This window comes from Electrophorus electricus, chromosome 10 (genome assembly GCF_041902795.1).
Source record: "Electrophorus electricus isolate QZ-2024a chromosome 10, ASM4190279v1, whole genome shotgun sequence".
In the NCBI taxonomy this organism is placed as follows: Eukaryota; Metazoa; Chordata; class Actinopteri; order Gymnotiformes; family Gymnotidae; genus Electrophorus; species Electrophorus electricus.
Genome location: NC_137506.1, coordinates 2984074 through 3007500, shown reverse-complemented (window position 1 = coordinate 3007500; position 23427 = coordinate 2984074). Strand labels below are relative to the sequence as shown.

The window sequence follows — 23427 nt, the reverse complement described above, 5'->3', positions numbered from 1 at the left end:
GTGTGTGTGTGAAGGTGCTGGTGTTTACTTCTTTGGATGAGTGTATCTTGTTGTTGTTGTTGTTGTTTTTCTGTGATATCGCTGTGCTTTGCCTCCCATTAAACGTGAAGTTTCTTTGCTTGTCCGGGCAGAACTGAGTAAGAACCAGAGGAAACTCTTTGAGGTGAACGATGTCCAGCCCTCATTCCCGGAGGTCATTGCGGGTCGTCGTGCCTGGCGGCAGGTCCACGTGCCAAGTGTTAGTGGGCGTTGGTGAGCACTTGGGGCTCCAAGTCAAAACAACAGGCCCACTGACGGTGCTTCCGTCTGGGCTACAGACACCCTGACTCCCCCCCCAGGCCAGTTCCAGAAAGGACAGTAGGCTAAGACAGCATGGCTGCTACTTTACTGGTTGTGTTCTGGTAAAACATTTGTAGAAACCTTTCTAAAAAGGTCAGTTTACGAGAAAAAGCCATCAAATGAACAGTGTTGTGTTCCCACCATCGTTGGCATGCCACAGTATCAGTACAAAGCACTTTAAGATATCTTTTTCTCATGGTCCTTTCAAATGTGTACATCTGTGTAGTGTGTTTTTTCTTGTAACTGGTTCCAGTGCCAATGTACTTACCACTTCAGGGTTCAAAAGTCAAAGTTCATGCCAAGGATCTTTTGATTCATCATTTTCATGTACATTTTCATTACTCAGTGGATGTCGCCGAAAGACCTCATTTACTTCAAAATATTTTAAATGCTTTTTCCCCTTACTATCATCAATGTTTTAATTTTAATGTTTTCTTTTTTATCAAGAAACTATTTTAGTTTTGCCTTTTTTTTATGTTGTGATCTTTAATTGGTTTGACGAATTGATTCGTGGGTTGGCTTTCTGCTGATGATTGGTTGATTTGATTGGATTGTTGGTTGGTTGGTTGGTTGTTTTTCTTTGATGATGTTGTTTCAATATACAACTCCCCATCAGAGATTTCTCAAACAAGCCCTCAAGGTTCAAGGGGCAGTTGAAAAAGGGAGTTGTTTACTTATTCTGGCTACGAGTACGTAATCTGTTTCGATCGACCCAGGTGTGATGTGGTAGCAGATCTGATGTGAAGGGACGCTCTTGCGGCACTTCCAGCTGAAGCCTGTGCCATTGGTCAGAAACGAACTTCCACTCAGGGCTTCTGACGTGGCACCAAAACGATCTTGCTTTCCTACAAATCTTGCTGTGCACACACATTTAGAAGCCTGTCTGAGATCAATTCCAATTTAAATCAGTTTTACATTTCTAGATATATTTTCAATTAATTTCCTCAGTTCTTAAATTCATATTGCATTCTGGTTTTTTTTTGTCAGCATAACCCTAACACTTTGCATACTTAAATCAAATTGTTTAGGTTGGCTATACATATATTCGTGGAGTCATGTATATTGTGAGGTACCTAGATTGTCAAATGTATCCGCTTCAGATTTACCTAACAGTATTTTTGCTTATTAGTGGCCATACTTTTCAGTTTGACTTTTTAAAGATATCTTTCTACCTGCAATGTCATTTCTGCATTATTTTTTGAAGGGTTGTGACACTTTTCTCCACAAAAGGCTTGTGTTCAGAAGACCTTTGCCTCTACCACCTGGATTATAGAAATACTTTATTGGTAAGGTACATTTCTGTAAGTACTACAGTCAGTGGCAGTGAATGGACATGCGTTCAAACATGCATATTAACCACCTGAAATCTGTATTCATGTTTAACTTGCTATTATGAGGGTCCTGATGCAATTTCTTTTTTTTTATTTCCACATTTTTATGTGCGATAAGGTTGAATCTCAGAAGGCACCACCAGTAGCCTTTACTAGTAGCCTGTTACTGGTTGGTTGGTTGGTTGGTTGGGTGGTTGGTTGGCTTGTCTTTTCAGTAATTGTATGATGGCCAAAGCACCCTTGTGTTAGGCTGTTAGCTGCTGTTTATGTGCTTATGTTTCACAAATAAAAAATATAAGCAAGCGAAATGCCGTTGTATGTCAGGAATGTATTTCGCAACGAGAGGAGGAGGCGCAGGGAGGAGAGAGGGATGGAGAGAGCAGGAGAGCAGCAGAATTAGAGGCGGAGGTGATGCTCATTCTCTGGATTCCCCAGTAGCCGCTCTGGAACGGCACGCGGAGGCGCGCCGGTGCGCAATCACCCCAGCCGCGTCGCACGCGTACAAACGCACGGACAGCGGAGAGACAAACATCGAATAAGCAGGTGCATATTGCAGTAATGGTAAGGAATGAAACCATATATGTGATGGACCAACCACTGGGAGGAGAAGAGAAGGAAGACTGGGAGAGTACACTGGAAAAATACGGAAAGAATGTAATTTATGGAGGCCTTTGGGAATTTAAGGTAGTTTTGCGGTTACTGGATCGTCTGCATTTTTATAGCGTCTTGGCAAGAGGAGAGGAAGTGGTGGGAGAAGAGTCTGGAAGCAGAGAGACGGCGGCAAGCTAATTACGAGGCAACCATGTGTTTGAGCCTTCGAGGACATGAGAGACCAGTGGGAATTATGGGTGGGAGGCGGAAGGAGTAATAAAATGAACTAATACGTTAATTATAAAACAAAACTGAAAAGATCTGGAGAGATTGTGTGTTTAGAGTGTTCTCACTGTGAATTCCACTCTAGCTATCTAATGCACCCTGCTATGCATATAACACACATGTTCCTACACTATTCAAACGACGTGTTCACGCAGTTTAGAGAAGTGGAGGACGTCTGTGCGTAGGCGCGTGTGTGGGCATGTGCGTGCGTGCTGTTTATCTAGCCCTGTCCCACAGTGAGCCAAGCCATGACACTGATGCAGGATGATGTAACCTAAAGGAAAGAGAGTGAAACTCGGATGGCAGAGAAAGTTGAGGAGGACGAGCAGTCAGACCTGGGCCACAGACCCGTTACGACCTAACTGTCACATGCTCAGTGCGATTGAGGTTGTCATTCCTGGGCAAAAAGTGCAGTAATCACACAACTCCCAAAACTTTCCTGTTAGATCAGTTGTGTCTGTCTGAGAGAGAGAGAGAGAGCGAGAGAGAGAGAGAGAGAGAGAGAGAGAGAGAGAGTGTGTTGCAGTACCATCCTCCTACAGCAGGGGGCAATGCTCTATGTCAAATACGCGAATCAAACTGCTTTGTAAATTATTTAATTGTATTTATTTATTTATTTATTTATTTTGCAGACTGTGGATGTCTGCATATATTCTACGGACTCTCCTGTTTCAAAATTCATTTTGCTATGCATCACGTCCGTCATTAATTACGATCCATCTTTCTGCTCATCGGTCCAGTTTTTATTGTCTGTATGTCCTTTTCGCAGCTCGCTTAGGGGTGGGTACCTTGCTCTTCTCCTCTCTGGAGCGGTCTGCCTGAGTCCGGATACGAGAACACACACACACACACACACACATATTCATGGCATTAGTTTAACGTGCCATACGTTGTGAAGTGTACCAGGTTAAAGGGGGAAAAAAAGATAGCACCGTTACACACCTGCGCCACGGGAGCAGCGCGCTCGCGCCGGGGCTGTTTGGGTACCAAATAAGGACATGAGCGCGAGCGTTCGTATTCCAGACAAGATGACGTCACTGAAAAACGGATCCAGAGTCCGAGGGAACGGGAGAGGAGAGGGCATGCGATTGCGGAGCGGCTTAAACCGAGCTTTGACGAGAGCCACAGCGGCAGCCTTGCAGATCTAGCAGTGCGCGCACCACAAAGCACGCGTGGCGTTCCCGGGAAAGGTAGAGAACGAGGGAGAGTACGATTTGCAAAATACGCGTGGCATGAACGAAGTAAGGGGACCCGCGTTTTCTTTTTTAGCATCTCAACTTAACATTTGCATATAATACAGTTTGTCAGGCGTGGTGGGGTGCTGGTGACGCGGTGTTTAGCACAACATTAGAGAGAGAGAGAGAGAGAGAGAGAGAGAGCGCGCACCGGAGAGATAAACGAGAAGGCTCTCCGTTCCCACAGGACGCGATCGCGCACGCAGGGAGATATTCGCCCCTCGGAGGACATGGAGGTGCCGGATTTGGGACACGGCATCACGGGCCCGCTGAGCCCGCGCGAGGGCATGGTCAAGAACGTGAGCCTAGAGTCGCTCCAGCTGTGCGAGAGAGACGGTAAGAGAGCGGAGCTCCGAATCTGAGAGATGCGTTTACACGAAAAGTCCCATCCACGTCCTTTAAAGCGGCGTAGGTTTCCTTTCAGTCCTACATATAATAAAACCTGAAATGTCTTTCTTTTTATTTTCACGTTTTCCTGCCACGAGATTGTGGCGGGCCGTGCCGAGTCATCGTGTATTTCTGACGTGCACAGTCCCTGCAGGTTCTTATTTCTCACATCGCACCGCGAGTCTAGCATTATCCCACACACATGCATCAGCTGTTGCACTTTCATCCTTGCCGGGTGCTGCCGCATCCAAAGCGTTTGTCGCGAGGATAAAATCTCTGCAGCCGCACCGTTTCAGCACCATGGACACTGCCCTCTCTCGCGGCGCCGCTACTGCGCCGTCACAACGCTTTCGGCGACCTCTGTCAGTCACCGCAAACGCCATTGCAATCTCTGCAATAAGAATGTTATAATTATAGTAGAATATCGCGTAATGATATTCAAAGCTCTGCAGGCTAAAAGCGTTTGATTACTCAAAAATCCACCCCCCCCCCGCCCCCCCCAAAAAAAGCATACATGCTGATTCAGCGACTTCGTTTGCATGTTTAAATTAGCGTGTAAAACCTTCGGCGTGGTTCTTCAATGTCATGGACACCTGCAGGTAAATTACCGGCAAATATTCTTATTTTTTGCACTCACAGCGAGCCTATTAGAATGCACACAGATGATCAGAATTTGTAATTAAGGGTCCTGCTTTCCTGATGTTTGATCCACCTATCAGAATACAATCACCGCTGCAGGCAGACAAACAAGAGCACTAGAAGAAAAGACAAGACAGAGAGACAGAGAAAGAGACAGAGTACGTCTACAAGGGAGGGGCCAAGTCGGTCATACACACAGCAACAAGAACTGTTAAGGATGAAAAGAGACACACCCACCCCCTTCCCCCACTCGTTTTGTTCCTCTCAGTGCACCTGTGCCTGTACTGGCCTGATACTGGAGTGAGACTAGTGTGATCGCCTGTCTGTAATTCTGTGAATATGTGCCGAAGAGCACTGTGTAGGTTTTATGAATTTGCGGAGTATAAATATCAGGACACTGCTCTCCACGTTATTTTTTATCACCGTTATGGAGAAGCTGTCATTTGCAAATGTCTACCACGGTCAATTTTGCTTGCATAGTGTGAAGCGTACATGGAATATGTTTGGTTGCCACTTGTCACCTAACACATCTGTTCGGGTATTCATGAGGTACAGTGACTAATAAAAATGTTTCTCTTAACAGATCACCAACGGCACTGTGGGAGTTTGCTTTGCCATAAATTAGTAAAGAGCATTTTGAACACAGAGCTTTATATAAAGGAGAGCTACGGAGAAACTGCTTCAGGAATACGCATATTTATTGTGCCATTTGCTGACCTGCTGGCCCTGAAGGCTGTACGTGATGAGCTCATGTACAACCTTCAGGGCCAGCAGGTCAGCAAATGGCATAATATAGGGTCATAGAGTCACGCAGATGATTCCCTTGGTCCAGCACAGAATCAGCTGTTGAAAGCTTTTCATTAGGGATGATTTGGGTGTAGCAGGTTTTGTTTAATGGTTGAGTAGCAGGTAATCTTGGCTCTACCGGCGCAGTAGTGGAGGACGCGCTGTTGTGGGGGTTAAAATCGGAGCATCTTTGACCACTGGCTTATAGCTTTGATGAGACAGTGCAGATCAGGACAGATCCTGAAAGTCCAGACACTCTTTTTAGCTATTCTTCCTCAGGGACAAAGGGACCATGGGAATGCAATGGAGGGTGAGAAGGTGTTAAATACCTGCAAATACTCACCACCAGGAGGAGTTCCACAAGGCTTAGCTATTTCACTCAACCAAGTTTTCCAGTTTTCTTGCTCACACCTTCTAAACAAACCTCTTACACATGGTACCTAACTGTGGGGATAAATCAGGTTTGTGTAAACAGGGCAATCGCCAAACCGTGCTGGACCCCAGACCTCCGAGACCAGAGCTAGAGAAAAAGAAAAACAGTTAAGACAACCTCTCAGCACCATCCACAATCACACACAATCAGAGCCAGCGCCCAGCATGGCTGTTGGCAGTGCAGTCCATGGGTGGGGTGGGATCAAATCCTCCAGGGCCCCAATGAATGGAGATTTACTCCCATCCAGCTCACCTCCAGTCCAGCCACCCTGAAACTACTGCTCCTGTGTGCTGGAGACGGTCTTCTAGTCCCAGCCTGCCCCGGGAAGCCATCCACTCCCCTGCAGGGACCTCCCTGCAAAAGAAAAGTTGTGTGAGTAGGTGGTGTCACATTTGATGACAACTCCATCAAGTTATCGCTATACACCCCAGCTCTACTGTTAAAATAGTATATTCACGTTAAATAAAATGAAATAAATAAATAAATGAAACAGTTGGGCTGAGTGGCCATATTGCTGGGCCACTTTTTCATCTAAATTGTATAAAACTTGTTCAAACCAAATACATTTCTGTAATGAGTATATGAGTGCTGCTTTATGTTAAAGTACCTTATTCTAGGATCAGCCTGTTTGTCTGAAGATCTGAAGATATGTCCTGTGTTTATATTTGGACAGAAGGCCTATGTGGGTACATGGTAAAAAAAACCCAAAAAAACATGTTGGACTTGTTCTGTGACATAATAATTCTTTCTCTGACCAACAACACAAAATAACTCTCTGTTAATTATATTTTTACTGTCAGAATATTTTCTTGTCCTTATCAAGTCTAGCTATGCAAGTGCTATATCAAAGTACAAGAGGCATCTATCGGGGATTTCAGAAAGACTGTCCAAAGGCTGTGTCCATCTGCTGCTGAGGAACCCTGGTAACATTATGGTAACGTTATGCTGATGCTAATGCAATGACTCATCACGTTTTTGTTCTAAGAGGAAAGTGGCTTTATATTCCTCATTTCAAGAGCCAAAACACACAGCCGCAACACAGAGGCCGTGCAAAGCTTCTCTTCTTTCAGTGCACATATTATTCAGCAAATTTACACAGCAGGGTTTTTTGTCATGCAGGTGTTGACGCCTTGGCCAGCTGATGGCCAAGTGAAATGTAGAGTGCGGGGCCTCGTCATGTCTTTTTGGGGAACAACCAAAGCAAAATCTCCAAGGTCTGTCTGAGGCAGAAATAGAAAGAGGGTGTGGTGAGTTTGTTCCAGGCTTATTATAGTTTCTCCAATGTTGCTGTCACAGTTTCTTTTCATCCCTAATGTTGGCTAATTATATCTATATATTTAATTATACATCACTGAGGAATGCAAATTCCACTTGTCTTTATATACAAGGACATGTTACTGGTAACTATTTAGCATTAGCTAATCCACAGAGATGACCAAATTTTAGACCAAAAAGATGAAAAATAATTCTGGAAGACTGTTTCCTTAATAAATTAATTGCATGCATTATAATTGCGTAAATTTTAAACTGAGATGCCATGGTATCACAGTTTGCTCTCTAATCCTGACTAATGGCTGACACCTGAACTCGGGTCTTTCAGAGAAGACGCTTAAAGATGAACTAAGAGTGCATGATTTAATCGAAGTTGCAGGGTTTTGACTTGGATTACATGCCCAACACCTGCTAAGAGAGAGAGAGAAAAAGAGATTAGAATGAGAAAATGGCGAAGCTTGGTCTCAGCTGAATCACTTGACATTCCTCAGCCGTCCTCCAACTCTGAAGCTGATGAAACATTGTGAAAGTCAGTTCAGCAGCTTTTAACATCGCATGAAATCAAGTCGCCAAATTGCACATACTCCTTTTGTGAGATATTTTATTAAGCCATACCAACTGGCTCGACATATGCGGAAAAAACATGTTTAATACCCTGTAATTGGTTTTATATCGAAAATCAACGGACAGTGGCAACTCAAATGAAAAGCGAGTTTCCGTTAACAAGGCTCTCTAACGAATTAACCAACGTGCCATTTTCAAATCTTATCCTCGGCCTCCGCAATTTTAAACTCGACTAATAACGACAAATGACAATTAGATTGATAAAGCTTTATCTCTGGGCAAGTTGCCAAATTTAGAAGCTCGTTTTGGATACTTAGGTTAACGTTAGTTTAACATTTGCCAGGCTAGCTAGCGTAACTTAGCCCACGGTACAGGTAAGTAACCTAGTTAGCTAGCTAGCTAACGTTAACTGAAATAAATGTGATTTTATTTTACTTGTTGCATTTGTAAGCTTTCATATTATGATTATCTCAAATTCTTTATAATTGATTTCCGAACTTATAACCAATGTAGTTAGCCAGGTGTCAAAACTAAGGTGGGAATATTAATATTGTCCACTGTAACTAGATCGTTAGCTGGGTGGCTAGTTTATCCCTTCACCACTAAGGTAAACTCTAACTACTTTTATTTGTTCTCACACAGTTGTCGTTTTGGAGTCATTCATAGATGCAGGCTAACTGTTAGTGTTATGTTTGCATGTAGGAAGCCCTCTGAGTAGACGTTTAACAAATTGGATTCTTTTTACATTCATCAGCCACTTCATTGAAAATCATCTTGTGGGTCCGCATCCTTCATTAGCCAGGCACACCTGTCGTACAGGAAGCTGTACTGCCACTTCACTGAGAACAGTACTGCTGTGAGAATGAAACTACAGTGTGTAATTGGGCCTGCGTGGTGAAGTTTACTCTCTTTTGTATAGTTACTCTGCACGATGGTGCTGAGCTCTCTGATCTAAGGAGGCTGGAATGCTGTGTGTACTTCACTGTCCAACATTCACGCACCTCCTTAACACAGTGTGTTCTTCAGCCTGAGGACATGTCGCTCGTTCTCTCTGCACGGGTGTGTGTGTGTGTGTGTGTGTGTGTGTGTGTGTGTGTGTGTGTGTGTGTGTGTGTGTGTGTGTGCGCGCGTGTGCGGAGACCTCCTGCAGCACTACTGTGATGTACAATGGAGAAGCGTATAAGGCTGTAGCACACACAGTTCATCTAGTAGGCGTTTGAGCGGAGGGGTTTCAGGTTGGCAGAGTTGTGACTGTATTCTCATTGTTTCAGGCTTATGAATGAAAGTCCACTTGGTTCTCTCTGGGGTTATGAGGGTCTTCTTTTGCTGAAGTGAGGTAATTACTATGGCATATACGGCTGTTTCCTGGTTTTATTTTCTTTCCAGATGTAATGCATAGCTTGTTTGGCAATAATGACTTAAGTAATGATTACATTTTATCACACATTTGGTTCTTTGGTTTCTTGGTACTCTAACGGATGGAGTCTGTTTGCCTGATGGCTTTTAATTGATCAATAAGTCCATTATGGTTACAAACTAAGGAAGCAGTGCTAAAGATTTTATGGTACACAAATAGGTTCATTTTCCTAGTAAAGATGTCTTCTTCTACAACTTTCTTCAGGTTTAAAGTCAAGTGTGTTTGAAGCCCCACTTAAGTGAAAGGAAATTTGTTTGTGTACGTGTGTGTGTGAGTGTAAATGAGACCTAGAATAGACAGCAGTGTTAACAGAAACCTTTAAGTAATTCAGTGTCAAACCGAGGGCCAGACATGCTCCAGTAAATAACCTTCTCTTACATGTCACAGACTTTCTCTCTCTCCCCCTAACACAAACTCTGTCTCCCTGCCACGGTGTCTTTCTTTATCTCCCTGTCACTCTCTCTCTCTCTCTCTCTCTCTCTCTCTCTCTCTTTTTCTTTCTCTCCTTGTCAAAGTCTTTCCCTCACAGTCTCTGTCTCCCTGTCACAGCATCTCTCTCTCTCTCTCTCTCTCTCTCTCTCTCTCTCTCTCTCTCTCTCTCTCTTCTTGTCAAAGTTTCTCCCTCCTTGTCAAAGTTGCTCTCCCTCTCCCTCACGGTCTCTTCCTCCCTGTCACAGTCTGTCGACTGCGGCGATGCAGGTTCTGTGCGTTTATACAAATAAATGCCTTTTCCTCCATTGTTCCATATGCTAAGCTCTGTGCATGCGATCCAGCAAGTATGTAATTTATAGAATGCTCCAGTGTGGCTCACTACTAGTGTATTGCTGAGTCCCCAGTTGGATGTCAAAGGGTCAAAGCAAAGCCACCTGTCTACAGTGCTCCTTACACCACTGCCTCCCTCCCACTGGGACTTTACAGGTTTTATTTGTTTTACTCAGTGTTCTACAGCGCTCGCATTCTGTACATTTTGTATGGTAAAGCAGTAGTACTTTGTTGCCATGGGCAACCAAGAAGTATCGAGTGTTATGTTAATGGATTGGTTATAGCAACAATGCACAATTCATATTTTGAAAATTAAAGTACATGTGCACTTGGATTTGTGCGAGTTCATCGAGGGATGCGTGCCGTATCATTACATAGAATGCGATGTGTGGGTCATCTGGGTCTGACCCCCATGACTTTAAAAGCTTCCCATTTCTGTCCTATATCAGACAAATGCACTGTTTTGCTGTTGCAGTTCTGCCTGTTTTTATGTTGAGAAGCATACGATTGAGGGCCTTTCTACGATAGCGATGATATCCATTGTTAGGAGAGCTTCCATTTTTGCTGTCACATCCTGAGATTCTTTCTCTGCAACCCCATTTCAGGAGTCAGCAGTCACGGCGCAATGGAAATGGATCCTCATTTAAAATAGTGATATAAAATCGATCCCATGAGCCTGAAAGCTCCCCGGGGCTGTGACTTGGCAGGCTTTCTAGAATTTTCCATGATGCCCATTGCTTTCCTTAGTCGAGGCACTGTGCTTCTGAACACAGTCAGAACTTTCTCTCTTAATGGACTGACATACACCGATGGACCAGCTTGCTTTGTTGCCATGGAAACAGCACTGCGTGTGTGTGTGTGTGTGTGTGTGTGTGTGTGCGCGTGCGCTTGCATGCAGGAGAGAAAGCTTTTTCTTTTGTTAAGGGTAAAGCAATCTTGATGCCATAATGCTGCGTTTAGTACAGTGAAGATATGCTTTTGTCTCTGACTTGGGTTCCTTGTGATCATTCTGCATATGGGACTTATCCCTTTTGGCTGTGACAAAGCCCAGCACCTTGCTGTATTACATATTAACGGTCTTAAGCTTTCTGAGATGAGGCTTTGTTGTGGTGTTGTACTCAGTGCTTAGAGGTCTTCGAGGTTACGCCACGAAGGAATTATTATTCTCATCATTAGTTCTCTCTGTGTGTGTGTGTGTGTGTGTGTGTGTGTGTGTGTGCAGGTAAGGCAGAAGACAGTGGTGTAGTCGGAATGGAGCTTCCAGTGCCGGTGAATATTCGGATCAGCCACATCACTTGTGACTCCTTCAAGATCTGCTGGGACATGGACCCACGCACCAAAGACAAGATCACCCACTACTTCATCGACCTCAACAAGAAAGAGACCAAGAGCTCCAACAAGTTCAAACACAAGGTGTGGCACATAAGTAGCAGCACTACGGAGACGTGCTAACACCCCAGCTCCCCACCCTGCCTCTGAGCCATCTCCGTTTGTCTGATTCCTCTCCCCCCCTCCCCCCGTCTCCAGGATGTACCCACCAAGCTGGTTGCCAAGGCAGTGCCGTTGCCAATGACCGTGCGAGGCCATTGGTTCCTGAGCCCAAGAACAGAGTACACGGTTGCCGTGCAGACTGCGTCCAAGCAGAGCGATGGGGACTATGCCATATCCGAATGGAGTGACATCGTTGAGTTCTGCACCGCGGGTAACGTACCCTCCCCCGTTAGCAAGGGTCTCGTCTGCTGCCAGTAGACGGCCTCGCTAAATGACCGCTACCCTCCTAATCCTACGCACAGCCGTAGCCACGGAAATAACGACAGTGTTGGGGGCGGGGGGACAGCAAGCCAGAGGTTTATTTTCACATGCATGAAAGCTGTGTGTAGTAAAATGAGTATTCCAGCTGTGTGTGTGTGTGTGCGTGTGCGTGTGTATGTGCGTGCGTGTACGTGCGTGCGTGTACGTGTGTGCGTGTACGTGCGTGCGTGTGCGTGCGTGCGTGCGCGTGCATGTGTGTGCGCGTGTGTGTGTGTGTGTGTGTGTACGCGTGCGTGTGTGCGCGTACGTGTGTGCGTGTCCGTGTGTGCGTGTCCGCGTGTGCGTGTCCGCGTGTGTGCGCGCGTGTGCGTGCGCGCGCGTGCGTGTGTGTGTGTGTGTGTGTGTGTGTCGCCATGCAGATTACTCCAGCGTGCATCTGAACCAGCTGCTCCAGAAGGCAGAGGTCATCGCTGGACGGATGCTGCCGTTCACAGTGTTCTACCGCAACCAGAACCAGGAGTACTTTGAGCACTGCAGGTACGGTACGGGAGCAGCTCCGGGAGCGTCCCTGGCACGTGCAGAGTGCCCCCGTCCGCCAAACGGCGGAACAGCAGCAAAAGACATCCGCTAGTGAAATAAGTGAAAATGCCGTAGTTTATTTACAGACGTGATGAATCGCTTAAAAGACGGCGTAGAAAGTGTGTTTAAGACCAAAAAAACAAAGTCGCACAGTGATCAGAGCTAAAGGGAGCAACGGTTCCAGGGCCAGCTTGGTTTTGAGGATTATGCAAACGGCAATAAGAATTTGAAAATTGTTTGAAAATATTGATACCAGTCTTTGTGGTTTTTACAGTGTGCATAAACAGCTTCAGTCGAACTAACAGTCCTTAAAATACATATTAAAAAAACAGCCATGTTTTCAGATTTTTTTTTTTCTTGGTGATAGATGTGCACAATGAAAAACTGCACTGTAAGGCATAGTGTTGTAGTCAGAGGAAGACCTTGTTATTCCCACATAGATCTGTGTAATGCACACATACATTACAGTGCACGTTGCATTCATAAGCCTTAAAGATGGACTTATGAAACAATATCCAGGACTACTCTAACTGTAGTAATAATAGCCTGTATAATATTATTATTAATAATAATAATAATAATAATAATAATAATAATAACTGTAGTAATAATAGCTTGTATAATATTAATAATAATAATAACTGTAGTAAGAATAGCCTGTGTAATAGTAATAATAATAATAACTAGTAATAACGATAATAATACCATTTTTTTGCATTCTCTTTAATTGTGAGTCCTTGAGAATTTCAGTTAAATGCAAGTCTAGGTTTAGTTATGTCTAAGCCCGAACAGGAGTATATTTGAAAAAAAGTGTATTTACTTGATGGCCACCACTGTGGCGGACAGTAGTGAAACCCTTCTGTGTTGTGTGCATGTGTGTATGTGTCTGCATGCACGTGTGTGTGTATGTTGGTGAACACCCTCTTTGGTGTGTGTGTGTGTGTGTGTGTGTGTGTCTTTCAGGGCTGCGCAGGGAGGCCGAATGCTCCCCTCGGTGAAGGACAACAGCGGGAGTCACGGCTCTCCGCTGAGTGGGAAGCTGGAGGGCATCTTCTTCAGCTGCAACACGGAGTTCAACACGGGCCAGCCGGCTCAGGACTCGCCCTATGGCCGCTACCGCTTCCAGATCCCGGCTGAGGCGCTGTTCGACGCTGACACGCGCCTCTACTTCGGGGATTTCTACTGCATGTACACGGCATACCACTACGTGATTCTAGTGCTGGCCCCCCGCGGCTCGGCCGGGGATTTGTACTGCAGCGAGCGGCTCCCCGAGCTGGACGCCGCCAGCAACCGCTTCCTAACGCGCACGGTAGGCGAGGATGGGCGCGTGGAGTTCCGCCATGCGCAGGATCTCATCCTGGAGCTGATCTACACGGAGCCCGTGGACATCTCCCGCGGCACCGTCGGCCAGATCAGCGGCCACCAGCTCATGAGCCTTTCCACCGTCAATGCCAAGAAGGACCCCAGCTGCAAGATCTGCAACATCAGCGTCGGCCGCTAATGACCCCGGCCCCCACCGTCACCGGGCCTCAGATCACAAGCCTCAACACCACTAATAGCATAGACGCTAACACGTGCTAACACCCACATACAGACTCAACACAAACTCTCATCCTCTGATCACACACCCCAAGACCTGCGACATTAGTACAGGGTGCTAAGTGACACACACGAACACAACACGAACTTATTAACAGCGTCTAACCTTCAACATAACAATTTTACTACATTTATTTATCTGTTTGTTTATTGAAGATCACATCTCAAGACATAAAATTCACACGGCATGGTAGCACACGCTACCATCACCTCAAGCAAGAGAACGCGACCCTAAAACCTCCAGCCTAAACTCTGGGCTGTGCTCTAGCTGTGTCACTGTATGCGTTACACAGTAGGGGATTTCGTTTACCCAGCAGGCCTCAAAAGCTTAGCGTCAAACCTGACATTAGCACCGTGCGCTAACGCACGCTGCCAGAGACCCAGACTCGACCTGAACTTACTAACACTCTCTAGCCCTCACCGGTACAGTAGCAAACCCACACCACCAACGCTGAGATGCAATATTAGCTCGGGACGCTAACTGCGGTGGGACGGTAGCTGGCGCTTGACCTGATTTCCAGTGTTTCCCGACAACACTCCTACCCTGGACGTGGCCCCAGAAAGGCTGCAGGCGAAATATTACGCTAATATTTCACACAAACGCGCTGGCAGAGTTGCAGCGAACGCGCTCAGACGCCTCCCGCGTCTCCGGGCCGTGCCGCTTGTCTCCAACTGTGCCAGCCACGTGCGCAGAGCGCCGGAGACCACGCCTCCGCAGGACCTGGCACGCACCACCCACCACGCTGAGGCCAGCCGCACCGCCAAGTCCTGGACGCCAGCTCCCTGCCGGCTCCCGGGGCTACCACACCTGGGTCAAAAAACCGACCTGGTCAACTGGTCGGTGGCAAAGTTCTCCACCGGAAAAACTGGAAAAGGAACGATGGAAGAGAGAAGGAAAGAAAGACAGAAAGAAAGTACTGAATTTGTCACCATATCTGACAGGCCTTGGAGCTCTGCCACCGTCCTGTAACAAAGCCTCTTAAACCCAAACACAGCACCAGTCCCCTGAGAAAACTTGCAGTAGAAATGCATACGGCCTTATCCGTCCGTGTAAGGATCTCTTCCGCGCCGCCCCCTCCTGGCAGGTAGGAACGTTGGACACGCCCCTTACATCGTACGTGTACATGCAGATTCTTACACCTGTTAGGACTGTTTGGCGGCGAAGGGATTTCGAACAGAGAACCTTTACGCGCAGTGATGATTTAGCCTTGGGCTGAACTTCTTCTGGCTGCTTTGAACCTTTTAACCATATTAAACCTTGCCCGGAATTAAAAGGGATTTAAATCCAGAGAAAAGGCCTTCGATGTTGAACCGTCCTTACGGCCAGGCTGCGGCTCACAGACTTTCACCTGACTCGTCCATGATTTTCCTGACGTTAGCACCCCTTAATGAACACTTGCTTATTTTTACAGCATTATCGCAGTTCTCCTTTAACTTTATTTTGTTTTTTACTGGAACCGTAGTTTGATTTTGTCTAAAGTTATTTTCTGGAGGAATGCAAAACGTGTGTGTGGGAGAGAGAGAGTGAGTCTATTCTGATCGTTTATAATGTACCTGACGTTCCTTGTTAACACACATTTAGACGTGTTCACAACCTTAATGCTGTGTTGCTGTAAGCCAAAGGTATTGCGGGGAGAACTGTTTAACACACCTGAACACACAAAGATAATGCGGACCGTCCCCATAAGAGGTCACCCCAATAGATACTAAAAAAAACCCAACCAAACCCTCCCAAAATAGTTCGAGTCAACACAAGGTAGGCACGCATGGCTCAGAAAGCAACTGACCGTTGTTAGGTGCTATTGCACCATTGTTTGTGTGGGTTGTGCTGTGTGTTGCTGTGGTGAAACCGCGGCACCCACACCCGCAGTTTCTCAGCTCTGCCGCAGCTGAGGGGGTTCGTTGCATCCAAGCCTTAACTGTACAGGTCTGTTCTAGTTTGTCATCTTGCTTCTCCTTCTACCTAAAGTACACGTTGACCGTTCTGTTAACCTCCATGCTGTATATATTGTATATGGGTATAAGCGGCCTACAGCGCACATGTTTGAGTTCAGTAGTGGTGATTCAGATTTGTTCAGTCCAAAATGGCGTTGCTTGCCTGGCAGTGTCCAAGATTGTCTGTAAGCCCTAAACCATGTCTACAGTAGCTTAACGGACTAACCGCCTTTCCCTTTTAATTCACTGTATGATCAAAAATCTGACCATTAACAGACGATATGTTAAAATTGTAACATTGATATGAGTTTGAGTGTAGATTAGACCATATGCGAGTAATCCATGCAAAAAACTATCTTAGCACATCCAAGACTTCACATATAAATGTATATTTATGGGTTCACCTGGGATCGCGTTTGGAAAATCACCTTCCCTTATGGCAAGAAGGAAAGGATACCTTATGTTTTAAAACATTTACACCTTCAGTGAACACTACTATTGTAGGTAGAACATAAAGAATCTTCAAAACGGTGTTGGTTGTCGAGGCATCGTTTTATTTTTGAAGCGCAACATCGAACAGCTCACACACAGCAAGGGAACAGTAGAAGAAGAGCGAGGAACCCTGTGGTACATTAGCACCAGCTAGTGCTGCAGGTACCGGGCTCTTCAGTCCAGTCGCCAGGGACCCAGCTCCAGTTCTGTTCTGGCCTACGCACACCTCAGGGTGTATTAGGAAGCAGAACACAACAACAATAGGGACTGACCGGAGGTCTCAGAGGACCACAGAGCGAACATCTGTGCTGCGGCAATCGGTGGAGAGAGAATATGTCTCTCCACTCATTCTGACACTATACCAGTTTACTTTGGGAATCCTGACCTGACAGTGACCTTCACTTGAGTGCAATCCCTGAAACACTGGCACAAAGCAAACTGCAAGCATGCCACACCATTTTGAACAACGTTCACCAAATTTCAGATGCAGTGAACCACAAAGGAAGCATTACTTGCTGTCACTGTGAAATATATGTATCTGATTTGTTCAAACACTTAGCCTTTGGTTAAAAAAAAAAACTAAAAATGTAGAATTGAAAAGGAAAATTGCCAAGGTTATTTTTTGTAAGCAGTTACGTTGTGTATGTGATATAGATTAGATTGAATAAATAATTGAAGTTTCCATCTTGCAGAGTGTAGACTAGAGAGCTGCTGTTTTATTCCAAGATTTCCTGTTTCATTTGTTCAAAAAAAAAAAACTAAGCAAATGTTGCTGGCTCGTTAGCATGGTTAGCATGCAGTTTCTGCCCAGGCGAGGCAAGCCACGCCCACCTGGCCCCGCCCTCACCTGGCGAGGCAGTCAAACACGGCGCCCTCAGGGCCGTGCGTCTTCACCCAGCATGCTTTTCAGCAGCCTCAGTCTGGCCTTCAGGGCTTTGTACTGCTCATATTCCGCCGCCACGGTTACCCAGTCCTCCCTCTGTAGGTTCCTTTAATGAAGAAGGCGTGGAAAATGAGAAAGAGGGTGTGGCATAAAAATGTCACTCCTCTTTGTCACACATATCTGACATTTTCCCTTTATTGCCTTACTCCCGCAGGTGTGTGTAGTAATGATCCAGACTGAACCTCTACACACCCTTACTGTACATGCGTGTACAGGGGAGCCACCCAGCACTGTCTGTGTCATTCCAACCCTATATGTGTTAGCCCCGCCCTTTCTGCCCCTCCCTTCCTCCCTGTCTGGCCTGTGGGTGGCGCTCACACTGAAATACCCTCTCTGGCAGATGCTGTTCCGTGAAGGGTATTTTTTCCTCTTCTTGTTTTGAGTTTCTTGACGTGTTTCTGAAAACATGTGACTGTTCAATAAATTCAATAAAGCTGTGTGTGGATGAGAGGGCTGCCTCAATTCCTTACTCTGCCTGTGTGTGTGTGTGTGTGTGTGTGTGTGTGTGTGTGCGTGCGTGTGTGTGCGCGTGCGTGTGTTAGTGTGTGTGCGTGTGTTAGTGTGTGTGCGCGTGTTTGTGTGTGTGTGCGCGTGTCTGTGTGTGTGTGTGTGTGTGTGTGTGTGTGCGTGTGTGTGTGCGTGTGTGTGCGTGCGTGTGTTAGTGTGTGTGCGTGTGTTAGTGTGTGTGTACCTGCTCGTGTTTGAGAGAAATATCTCCTTGTATTTTTTCAGAATTTTCTTCAGTCGTCTCTTCTCTGCTCGCACCTCTTTCATCTGCCTAAGGAACTCTGTCCTTGAGTCACACACACACACACACACACGTATAAACAGACACACATGTATAAACATACATATACACATGTACACATACAAACACGTATAAACACACACACACACACACACACACATATACACATGTACAAACACGTATAAACATACACACACACGTATAAACAAACACAAATATGCATATGTACACACAGGACATGCGGTTCCATATATTTAAAAACAGTTTGTGCGTGTGTGTGTGTGTGTGTGTGTGTGTGTGTGTGTGTGTGTGTGTGTGTGTGTGTGTGTGTGTGTGTGTGTGTGTGTGTGTGTGTGTGCGTGCGTGTGTGTGTGCGTGCGTGCGCGCGTATGTACCTGTTGGTGGAATGTGTATCATTTACAGGAGCTGTATACTGTTTGTCCCTGTCCAGCTGTGAGATTAAGGTAGAATTCCTGTACTCTTGTGTTGGCACAGAAACCATGTCAAATATTTGAACCTGCCCCTGTTCCCTGTATCAGCACACACACACATACCCACACACCCCCCTACACAAAAACTAGTCTGTAGTCCTAAGCATAGCCATTCAGAGAAGTCTAAAAAGAAGGGTTGAATGCATGTTTGTTCTGCAGACTATTATGTACTTCATTAAATAAAATATATTGAACAGGGATGAGTGAGACGAGAAGATGAGGGAGGGAGCCATACGGTGGCGTTGATCGCTGTGTTTGAGGTATACAACGCCTGCTTCACCAAACGATAGCGGTTATAGAGGTCTCTCATCACACTCCTCTCCTCTCTGGACTTCTGTAGAGAAAACACACACACACACAGAGCTCATGATACATTCTGGATCTCGTGGTTCACAAACCTGGGCTTTCTAACCTGCTCCATGTGTACCACATTTTCATTCTGTTCCAGCCCAAGCACACCTCTGACAGGTCAGCAGGTAACATATACACCTCTGACAGGTCAGCATTTAATATAGATGTGTTGTGAAAATGACCTGGCACTCTGTGGAGCCTGTTTAGAATTTATTATTACGATTCAGACAATAAGCTTGTCAATTAATTATGAAACTTTGTGAAATTATGCCAATTTCAGTGTGAACACAAATATACTGGGTTGTGTCTGGGTACAAACCATTATTCCGTTGCTTCCCTCATGTTTGTCTATTTTTTCATTAACAAATGAGACGTGGAACAATTTATACTTTTTTCAGTTTTACCAGTAGTAACATTACAGTCTAAATGTGTGGGACCAACCGGCCTGCCGTGAAGACTCTCACAGTAGAGTAGACACTTCTGCAGTGTGTTCTTCTCCAGAGCCAGCTGGACCTGAGACATGTCCTACACACACACACACACACACACACACACACACACACACACACACACACACACACACACACACACACACACACACACACACACAAAATATGGACTAAACCTAAAAGTTTTTAATAGTGTCTACAGTAAATAACTGGAAAATCTAGATCACCCAGAAATGTTATTTTATATGTTGATATTTTATTTTTGTGTGAGAGACTGTGTGAGGGAGTGAGTGTATAAGTGCGTTTGGATAAAATTGTCAGCTAAATGGCATAAATATAATAAACATGACATTTTACATGTGTCAGAAGCACGCTAAAATGGCTGAGTGTGTGCGTGTACCTGCATGTGCTCTGGTATGTGTAGTTCCAGTCGTTTTTCGTTAAGGTGCTGCGCTACCACGTTCACTGTGTCTTCCAGTGCTGGTTTGGGCTGAGACACTCTGATCTTTGTCTCCCCTTGCTGGGTGGAAGTGGAACCACATGATCTCTTCACTCCCTTCACACACTGTCTTGATCTTAACCCTACACAGAGAGAGAGAGAGAGAGAGCGAGAGCAAGCGCAGGAGAGTAAAAATGTTGGTACACCTGATGATTGTAATAGCCTCATTTTTTAGGCCCTTCTATGCCACATGCACTCTAGTCCTGTGCACTCTCGGCCCGTGCACTCTATGCCACGTGCAGTCTCACCCCAGCTGGTACCTTTGAGCTGCCTCCATCCTTGGCTGAGGTCTGTGATGTGATTCACCACATTAGGTTCTGTCTCTTTACCACTGTGAGCAGCCTGCACAGAAAGCCACTCCATTAGTAATATTTAATGAAGTACACACTGATATTTACACACTAACATTTAATTAATTACACATGAATATTTAATTAATTACACATGAATATTTAATTAATTAGGACTTTGAGCTATCAATCTGAAGCTTGCAGGTTTGACTCCTGGCTCTGCCATACAGCCACTGTTGGGCCCTTCAGCAGTGCCCTTAACCATCCAGAGTTGATGGTGTAGTATCTCTCTAATACAAAACCTTACCTCTGACACACACACACACACACACACACACACACACACACACACACACACACTCACACACCCACCTCATGACTGTGGCTGAGCTGGAAGGGATTCTCAAAGCTCTTGACTGCTTGTTTGAGGTTGCGAACATGGCATTGTTGCAGAGGGACCAGCAGCTCACTGGACACACACACACACACACACACACACACACAGCCATGTAAGCATGTTTCCATTGCCAGAGCATGGACTGAAACACATTTTAGATGTAGGGATCCTCCTACGTGGAGTGTGATTGGCTGGATGGCACAAAAGAGGTGGAGTCTTGCTCACTGCCCAAACCCTGGCTCAGGGCTGCACTGGCACTGGTGGCCTTCCACACAGGAACTGCAGGGACCAACAGCGGTTAGAAGGTCAGTGAACCTCACGCATTCAGCCACTAGAACCAGAGGGCTTTTAGTCATCTGAAACAACTGCTCCGCTTCCAGAAACTTCACACCGCAACACTGCATGCGTACAAGAGCAGGAAGACATTCATCAAACAACCATGTGAATGTTGTGGGGAGCGAGAGAAGGAGAGAGGGAGGGACACAGAAAGGGAGAGTGGAGAAAGAAGGAATGAAGCCCTGAGAGGTGGGGAAGGTGAGAGAGATCCAGCATGCGCACGTAGACACAGGTCTTACCCCTGGGGCAGGACCTGGGCTGTTCACAGAAGGACTCGCCCATCTTCTCTAACCGGCTTCTCCCCGAGCCAGCCGGTCTTCCCGAGCCACCCTGACCTCCAGTATGAGTGGGTGCCTGCCGGCTCTTCTGCGCCGGCGACATGCTGCTCTCACATGTTGTGCAGCCGTGTTGAGAGTGCGCGTCGTTCCTAGGATCAGGGCATGAGCTGGTCCTCGTGGCGTCTGACTCAGGCTGTGTGTGTCTGTTCTCACAGCATGTCTGGCTGGTGCACGAGCGTGTGTTGCCACCCTGGGCGTGCGATTGGCAGCGTGGTGTGTGTGTGTGGCTGGTGTCTGATCGTCTGCATGGGGTGTTTGAATGGGAGGGGCTCTGCAAAACAAAAAACCAATAGCAGCGAGATAGGATGTTTCTGATACAGTGAAGACCGCACACACACACGCACACACACAATCTTTACCGTGCTCTTTACCGTGAGTGAGCACCTGAGGCGGGACTGACTGGGTAGACAGGATCTAGAGAGAGAGAGAGAGAGAGAGAGAGAGTGAGAATAAGAAAGAATGAGAGAGGATGAAAGAGAAAGAATGAGAGAGAATGAGACAGGATACAGGTACATAACATGCAACAGGAAATGGAATCCTACCTGCTGGATAGTGGGGTTGCCCCTGCTGTCGTGGGTGGGTGGGCCCCCATATCATTGGCCCTACCCATGCTGACATCACACACAGTAAATAAACTACAAGACTGCTCCTGGGAAACAAGCAAATATTCATGTAAATAAGTTGCACACACACGTAGCCATGCAAGCACACACACGTACCCATACATGCACACACACATAATTCTTTCTTACCCTCTGCAGTGGTGTCATGTCAGCGAGAGAGGGGGGCAGTGCTGAGTCCTCATTGTATGTAGTGTGTGTAGTGTTTAGGGGGGTGGTGGTGTTTTGGGTATGTGTGGTATTTGGAGTGTGTGTTGCATTTATGGGAGGTGTTGTGTTTGCAGTGTGTGTAGCATTTAGGGGGGGTGTGGTGTTTGGGGTATGTGTGGTATTTGGAGTGTGTGTAGTGTTTAGGGTGTGTGTTGAGTTATGGGTATGTATGGTGTTTGGAGTGTGTGTAGTGTTTGGGGCATGTGTGGTATTTGGAGTGTGTGTAGTGCTTAAGCGGTGTGTGGTGTTTGGGGTATGTATGGTGTTTGGGCTGTGTGTAGTGTTTAGGGTGTGTGTGGTGTTTGGGGTGTGTGTAGCATTTATGGAGTGTAGTGTTTGGGGCATGTGTGGTATTTGGAGTGTGTGTAGTGTTTAAGGGGTGTGTCGTGTTTTGGGTATGTGTGGTGTTCATGATGTGTGTTACATTTATGGGGTGTGTGGTGTTTGGGGTGTGTGTAGCATTTAGAAGGGGTGTGGTGTTTGTGGTATGTGTGGTATTTGGAGTGTGTGTAGTGTTTAAAGGGTGTGTCATGTTTGGGGTATGTGTGGTGTTCATGGTGTATGTTACATTTATTGGGTGTGTGGTGTTTGGGGTATGTGTGGTATTTAGAGTGTGAGCAGTGTTTAGGGGGTGTGTGACGTTTGGGGTATGTATGGTGTTTTGGGTGTGTGTAGTGTTTAGGGGATATGTGGTGTTTGGGGTGTGTGTAGCATTTATGGGGTGTGTAGTGTTTGGGGCATGTGTGGTATTTGTGGTGTGTGATACATTTATGGGGTGTGTAGTTTTTGGGGTGTGTGTAGCATTTAGGGGGTGTGTGGTGTTTTGCGTATGTGTGGGATTTGGAGTGTGTATAGTGTTTAGGTGGGGTGTGGTGTTTGGGATATGTGTGGTATTTGGATTGCGTGTAGTGTTTAAGGGGTGTGTCATGTTTGGGGTATGTGTGGTGTTCGTGGTGTGTGTTACATTTATGGGGTGTGTGTTGTTTGGGGTATGTGTGGGATTTGGAGTGTGTATAGTGTTTAGGGTGTGTGTGGTGTTTGGGGTGTGTGTAGCATTTATGGGGTGTGTAGTATTTGGAGTGTGTGTAGCATATAGGGGGTGTGTGGCGTTTGGGGTATGTGTGGGATTTGGAGTGTGTGTAGTGTTTAGGGGGTGTGTGGTGTTTGGGGTATATGTGGTGTTTGGGGTATGTGTGGTATTCGGGGTGTGTGTTACATTTATGGGGTGTGTGGTGTTTGGGGTATGTGTGGTATTTGGAGTGTGTGTAGTGTTTAGGGTGTGTGCTGAGTTATGGGTATGTATGGTGTTTGGGGTGTGTGTAGTGTTTGGGGTGTGTGTTGAGTTATGGGTATGTAT

General features: G+C 46.0%; 3 protein-coding genes across 15 annotated transcripts in view; 2 read left to right on the top strand and 1 right to left on the bottom strand.

The window, feature by feature from the left end:
- bicc1a (BicC family RNA binding protein 1a) overlaps positions 1-1978 on the top strand; it is a 34610-nt gene extending 32632 nt beyond the window's left edge. For both annotated transcript variants that reach the window (XM_081722000.1, XM_035533017.2), the window contains one exon: positions 132-1978. In XM_081722000.1, the coding sequence (XP_081578126.1) occupies positions 132-256 (125 nt within the window). In that variant the 3' untranslated portion in view covers positions 257-1978. The remainder of the gene's footprint in view (positions 1-131) is intronic.
- Positions 1979-3592: 1614 nt separating this feature from the next.
- Positions 3593-17789, top strand: phyhipla (phytanoyl-CoA 2-hydroxylase interacting protein-like a). 6 transcript variants are annotated; one of them, XM_027014433.3, is made up of 6 exons: positions 3593-3787; positions 3969-4117; positions 11264-11454; positions 11569-11743; positions 12213-12330; positions 13336-17789. In XM_027014433.3, exons 2-6 carry the CDS (start codon positions 4012-4014, stop codon positions 13871-13873), a joined length of 1128 nt encoding a protein of 375 aa, XP_026870234.2. In that variant the 5' UTR covers positions 3593-3787; positions 3969-4011; the 3' UTR covers positions 13874-17789. The 6 variants fall into 6 exon arrangements, with proteins under 6 accessions (XP_026870234.2, XP_081577688.1, XP_026870235.2 ...); XM_027014434.3 differs by lacking the exons at positions 3593-3787; positions 3969-4117 and adding exons at positions 6423-6960; positions 7146-7273; XM_081721562.1 differs by lacking the exons at positions 3593-3787; positions 3969-4117 and adding an exon at positions 6284-6398.
- On the bottom strand, positions 16830-22563 carry LOC113580080 (uncharacterized). Of its 7 annotated transcripts, none has more exons than XM_035532944.2 (13): positions 21993-22563; positions 21783-21889; positions 21600-21654; positions 21142-21511; positions 20743-20845; positions 20542-20638; positions 20128-20221; positions 19781-19962; positions 19373-19456; positions 18816-18914; positions 18485-18540; positions 18033-18134; positions 16830-17387 (listed from the first exon to the last, which is right to left on the bottom strand). In XM_035532944.2, exons 1-13 carry the CDS (start codon positions 22413-22415, stop codon positions 17273-17275), a joined length of 1887 nt encoding a protein of 628 aa, XP_035388837.2. In that variant the 5' UTR covers positions 22416-22563; the 3' UTR covers positions 16830-17272. The 7 variants fall into 7 exon arrangements, 3 of the variants coding, with proteins under 3 accessions (XP_035388837.2, XP_081577684.1, XP_081577685.1); XM_081721558.1 differs by having other exon boundaries at positions 20140-20221; XM_081721559.1 differs by having other exon boundaries at positions 21612-21654.
- Positions 22564-23427: the final 864 nt, after the last annotated feature.

Bases quoted from the DNA above. Each gene is read 5' to 3' on its own strand.
- phyhipla (XM_027014433.3), top strand. From the start codon at position 4,012: ATGGAGGTGCCGGATTTGGGACACGGCATCACGGGCCCGCTGAGCCCG. The intron at 4,118-11,263 runs GTAAGAGAGCGG...GTGTGTGTGCAG, and splicing joins CCAGCTGTGCGAGAGAGACG to GTAAGGCAGAAGACAGTGGT. The intron at 11,455-11,568 runs GTGTGGCACATA...CCCCGTCTCCAG, and splicing joins CCAACAAGTTCAAACACAAG to GATGTACCCACCAAGCTGGT.
- LOC113580080 (XM_035532944.2), bottom strand. From the start codon at position 22,415: ATGCCCCAAACACTACACTCCATAAATGCTACACACACCCCAAACACC. The intron at 21,512-21,599 runs GTAAAGATTGTG...TTTGTTTTGCAG, and splicing joins CACTCACGGTAAAGAGCACG to AGCCCCTCCCATTCAAACAC. The intron at 20,846-21,141 runs GTAAGACCTGTG...TGGTCCCTGCAG, and splicing joins GCCCAGGTCCTGCCCCAGGG to TTCCTGTGTGGAAGGCCACC.